Consider the following 5740-nt stretch of genomic DNA (forward strand, 5'->3'; position numbering starts at 1 on the left):
AAAAAAAAAAAACAAAACAAAAAAACACAATCTACCACAGCTCACTCAATATGAAGTACAGAATAATCTCATAATATTTAAGGAAATTGAATTAATAATGAAAACAATCCCCAAATGGAAATCTCCAGTCCCAGATGTTTTATTGGTGAATTGTAATTCATTTAAAAAAGAAATAAAACACCAATTTTAGACAATCACTTCTAAAAGTAGAAGAGGAGGGAACACTTCTTAATTCATTTTATGAAGCTTGTATTACTCTGATGTCAAACCCAGAAAGAGACAGTATAAGAAAACTACAGAGCAATATCCCCAATGAGGATAAATACAAAAAGCTTAATTAAATATTAGCAAACAGAATTCAGTAATCTGTAAAATGAATTATACACCATAACCAACTGGGATTTATTCCAGTGATGCAAGGCTGGTTCAATATTTAAAAATCAAGCAATGTAATCCACCAGACTAACAGGCTGAAGAAGAAAAATCACATGATAATACCAATTCATGCAGTTAAACCACTCGACAAAATTTAACACACATTCATGGTAAAAACTCTCAGAAAAATCGGAATGGAGGGGGATTTTCTCAACTTGATAAAGACTGTCTAGCAAAATCTATAGCTAGTATTTTATTCATTGGTGAAAGACTGTGAAGGCAAAGATGTTTGCTCTCACCACTCTTATTCCACATGGTGCTGAAAAAAATCTAGCCAGTGGATAGGGAAATAAAAGGCATACAGATTAGAAAGGAACAAATAAAACTGTCCCTATCTTCAGATGACATGATTGACTATGTAGAAAATCCCAATGAATCCACAATAAAACATTCTAGAACTTATAAGTTCAGCAAGGTTAGAGGGCATGAGGTAAATATACAAAAATTAATTGCATTTTTATGTACTAGCAATAAATACGTGGATATCAATATTAAAGCATAATACCATTTATAGTCATCCAAAAAGTGAAATACTTGAGTATAAATCAGTCAAATCATGTATAAGATGTATGCTGAAAACGACCCAACAATGAGGACAGTAATCGAATAACATCTAAATAAATGGAGAGATATACCATGTTTATAGAGTGGAAGACCCCAAATAGTAAAAATGTCAATTCACTCCAAATTGATATACATGTTTAATGCAATTTCTCTCAAAATATTTGCAAAATTATTTTTGTAGAATTGGACAAGATTATTCTAAAATTTATATTAAACAAAAGAGCTAGAATAACTTATGTGACATGAAGAAGAATACAGTGGGAACAATCAGTCTACTTGATTTTAAAAGTTATTATATAGCTACAATAATCAAGACTGTGGTGATTGTGGAGAAAGATACATAGATCAATGGAACAGAATAGAGAACTTGGAAATACAGGCACACAAGTATCATCAACAGAGTTTCGTTAAAGGTGTAAAACAGACTAAATGGGCTAAGGATAGCCTTTTCAACAAATAGTGCTGAAGCAACTGCATATCCATAGCCAAATAAATGAACCTTGACCAAAACCTCACATCTTATGTACAAATTAACTGAAGGTGGATCACAGACTTTAATGTCAAATGTAAAACTATGAAACTTTTAGGGAAAAAAGAAAACTCTTTGGGATCTAGGGCTAGAAAAGGTTCTTAGAGGATATCAAATTCATAATTCATAGAGCAAAAATGATATATTGGTCTTCATCAAAATTAGAAAATTTCACTTCATGAAATACCCTTTTGAGGTGAAAAGAGAAGCTACAGACTAAAAGAATATTTGCAAACCACATATCCAACAAAGGTTAATGTCTAGAATCTATAAAGAACTCTCAAAACTCAACAGCACAAACCCCCAAAGAATCCAATTAGAAAATGAGAAGAGGCATAAAGAGTTATTTCACCTAAGAAGATATACATATGGCAAATGAGCATATGAAAAGGTGTTCAACCTTATTAGGTATTAAGGAAATGCAAAGTAAAACCACAATGTAATATTATTAGGTACCTATCAGAATAGCCATAATTTGAAAATCACAACCCCAAATGCTGGTAATAATTTGGAGAAACTGGTCACTCATACATTGCTGGTGAGAATGTAAAATAATCCAGCCACTCTGGGAAACGCGTTGGCTTTTTTTTACAGAACTACACATATAAAGTTTCCATACAAAACAGCCATCTTACTGCTGGGTATTTATTCCATCAAAATGAAAAACTGTGTTCACACAAAATCTGTACACAAAAACACTAATAACCAAGTTGACTTAATTGACATTTATAAAACACACCCCCAAAAGCAAAGTGTACATTATATTCAAGTGCATACGGTGTAATCACTGAGGTATGGAATATGGTCTGTGAAAAAAAGAAGTATTAATACATTTTAAAGGATTAAAGTCATACAGATTTTCTTTTCTGATCACAATGAAATTAGAAAGCAGTAACAGAAATATATTAGGAAAATCCCCAAATATTTAGATATTAAAAACAAATCTTTCGGGCTTCCGTGATGGCACAGTGGTTAAGAATCTGCCTGTCAGTGCAGGAGACATGGGTTCGAGCCCTGGTCCGGAAGATCCCACATGCCCTGGAGCAACTAAGCCCATGCACTGCAACTACTGAGCCTGTGTTCTAGAGCCCGCAAGCCACAACTACTGAAGCCCGCTCGCCTAGAGCCTGTGCTCTGCAACAAGAGAAGCCACCATGATGAGAAGCGCATGCACCGCAACAAAGAGTGGCCCCCGCTCTCTGCAACTAGAGAAAGCCCGCGCGACAACAAAGACCCAACACAGCCAAAATAAATAAATAATTTTTTTTAAAAAAAGAAAAGAATCAAAATAAAATAAAATAAAAATTAAAAAAAAACACAACCCAAATCTTTCAATAAGTCATGGTTCAAAGAAGAAATCACAAGGGAATTAGATAATAAAGTTTTGAACTGAATGAAAATGAAAACCCAACATATCAAAATTTTGGGAATGTAGCTGAAGCAGTACTTAGAGGGATAATATCAATACATCATAACCAATTGTGTTTATTCCAGGAATGTAAGCCTGGTTTGATATTTTAAAATCAATTATATTTTACCATCATAACATAATAAAGGAGAAAAAATGTTCCCTATGAATGTAGAAAGTGAATTTGACAAAATTCAGCACCTATTCCTGATTAAAAACTTCCAGCAATTTAGGAAGGGGAAGAAACTTCCTCTGGCTCTTAAATAATGTGTACAAAAACCAAAACAAACAAAGAAAAACAACAAAAAACACTCCTGAGAGAAATTTTAAAAGATTTACATAAATGAGGTGATATACCATGTACATGGATTGCAGGTCTTAATATTGTAAACATGTCAACTCTCCCCAAACGAATCCATAGATTCCCTATAAACCCAAATAAATTTCCAGCAGCTTTTATGGCAAAGTTAATAGTTGATTCTGAAATTAATATGGAAATGCAAAGGAATTATATTAGTCAAAGCAATTTTGAAGAAGAGTAACAAGTTTGGTGACTCACATTATCTGGTTTCAAAACTTACTCTAAAATTAGTTTCAAAGATTATTATAGATCATATCAATCTAGGAAACACAAAAGAGTCCAGAAAAAAAACCACACGTGTATGGTAAATTGATTTTCAACAAAATTATCAAGAAATTCAATGGGGGAAAGGATAGTCTTTTCAGTAAGTTAATAGTGCTAAATTAACTGAATATACATATGGAAAAAAATCAACCTTTATTTCATGCCATATACAAAACTAAATTTGAAATGGATCATAGGTCTAACTGAAAGAGCTAAGAGTATAAATCATCTAAATGAAACTATAGGAGAAAATCTTTGTGACTTTGGGAAAGGTAAAAATATCTTAGAGATGACACAAAAGCACTAATCATAAAATTAATAAAAAGATAAATTGGATTTCATCAAAATGAAAACTTCTGCTCTTTGAAATGTAACATGAAGAAAATGAAAAATCAAACTCCAGACTGGGAGAAAAGATTCTTTCTGTATATAATTGACAAATAACTAGTATCTATAACATGTTTTATAAATAGCACTCTTACAACTAAATACTAAGAAGAAAAATAACCCAGTATAATTTGCGAGAAATATTTGAAGACACTTCACCAAAGAATATAAATGAACAGCAACTAAGCACATGAAAATATTCTCAACGTCATTAATCATTAGGAAATTACAAATGATAACCACAATGTGATACCACTTTACACCGACTAGAATGGCTAAAATTAAGAGTGACAATTATTGACCCATGGCGCCGGGGGAGGCCCTTCGCGCCCTCCCTGCCGACCCTATGCTCCAGTTCCTGCTTGGATTTACTCTTGGCAATGTGGTGGGAATGTATCTGGCTCAGAACTATGACATACCAAACCTGTCTAAAAAACCTGAAGAAATTAAAAAGGACGTGGACGCCAAGAAGAAACCCCCTAGTTCATGAGGCCGACTCCAGCACTGCCTCCTGGATAAACTGATTCTGCTGTTCTTGAGGGCCTCCTTTACCATCTGAACCAAAAGCTTTTGTTTTCATCTCCAGCCTCAGCAATTTTCTTCTTTGCTAGACCCTGCATTGCCTTACAGCACAAATGGGGCCACAAGTTAAGAACAACCCTCACTTTTCCAACATCCTCACTTCTTCCCTTCCTCCTCCCAGCCACTTGGGAGGTCCTGAGAATGAAATTATGGTGCTAGATTAGTAAACATGACCTTTAATTAGTAGTCTCTCTTTTATTCTTTGGGATTTCTGCTACCGTTTTCAAAAGAAAAATTGATGAGTTTTGTATAGCTGATGAGATATAAATAATGCTGATTTCACAGTCTAGCAATTATATTGGGTGTTTAAAACTTTGGTACCAAATTATGCTGTTTCAAAGTAGTAATTAAAAAGAAAATCTAGAAGCTAGTTTCTGGTGAATCATCCACTAATTTTATATTGTTGTCAGGAAGCTCCATAGTTGCTAATTTAACCAATAAATCAATTTGCTATTCATTAACCAAGAAACTCTGTTCTGAAAACCCTATCAGGAACTAGGAAATTTAAAAGTATTTAAAGTAATGGCCTTTGTTCTCAGTAGAATTCATAGTCTAGTATGCATGTTTTTTCTTAATAATGCATTTGATCTGGCTCTATTCTCTCATAAGAATCATACTTATTTTATGGGATTACAGGCACATTTGACATTACATGGTAGGTAAATGAGAAGTTGTCTGTAAAGGAAATTTTATGCCTTTTTACATTTAAAAAAAGGTATTTACGTTATAACTTTATAGTGATTCTCATAAGAAGACTTTTTTTTTCTTCTGCAACCATAAATTACTCTTGTAATTTTTCAAGTGTATAATCAGTCCATATTTTTTTTTAATTGAAAAAGAAATTTAAATACATAACTTTCCCTCTGGGTCAACACAAAGTGATTTGCGTTGTCCCCGAGCTCCTACTTCCTCTTCCTGGAGTCAGGCACTCGCTAGTTTCCTGTGTCCTTTTGCGAAAGATTTTGTGCCTGAACAAACACATGTACATGGGGGTTTTTATCCAAATGATAACAAACTATATACAGTGTTTTCCCCAGTGGAGGTCATTCCATATCAGTAGGTAAGGAACAAAGGACGTCTTTCCTTTTTTGGCTACATAAGGTTCTACTGAATGAATATACCATAATTTATTTAATCTGCTCCTGAGGAATGTTTAGGTTGTTTCCTGTCTGTTGCTATTACAGTGATAACCTTAAACCTAATGTTATTA

At 33.5% G+C, this 5740-nt stretch overlaps 1 protein-coding gene across 1 annotated transcript; it reads left to right on the forward strand.

Annotated features, from left to right (window-relative positions):
- Window positions 1-4284: 4284 nt before the first annotated feature.
- On the forward strand, window positions 4285-4640 carry LOC102974045 (short transmembrane mitochondrial protein 1-like). Its single transcript, XM_024128216.3, has one exon. The coding sequence runs from the start codon at window positions 4295-4297 to the stop codon at window positions 4436-4438; it is 144 nt and encodes a 47-aa protein (XP_023983984.1). The 5' UTR covers window positions 4285-4294; the 3' UTR covers window positions 4439-4640.
- Window positions 4641-5740: the final 1100 nt, after the last annotated feature.

This window comes from Physeter macrocephalus, chromosome 21, assembly GCF_002837175.3.
Source record: "Physeter macrocephalus isolate SW-GA chromosome 21, ASM283717v5, whole genome shotgun sequence".
Classification (NCBI taxonomy): domain Eukaryota; kingdom Metazoa; phylum Chordata; class Mammalia; order Artiodactyla; family Physeteridae; genus Physeter; species Physeter macrocephalus.

What these genes read in the sequence shown, in the direction of transcription:
- LOC102974045 (XM_024128216.3), top strand. Translation starts at nt 4,295, where the DNA reads ATGCTCCAGTTCCTGCTTGGATTTACTCTTGGCAATGTGGTGGGAATG.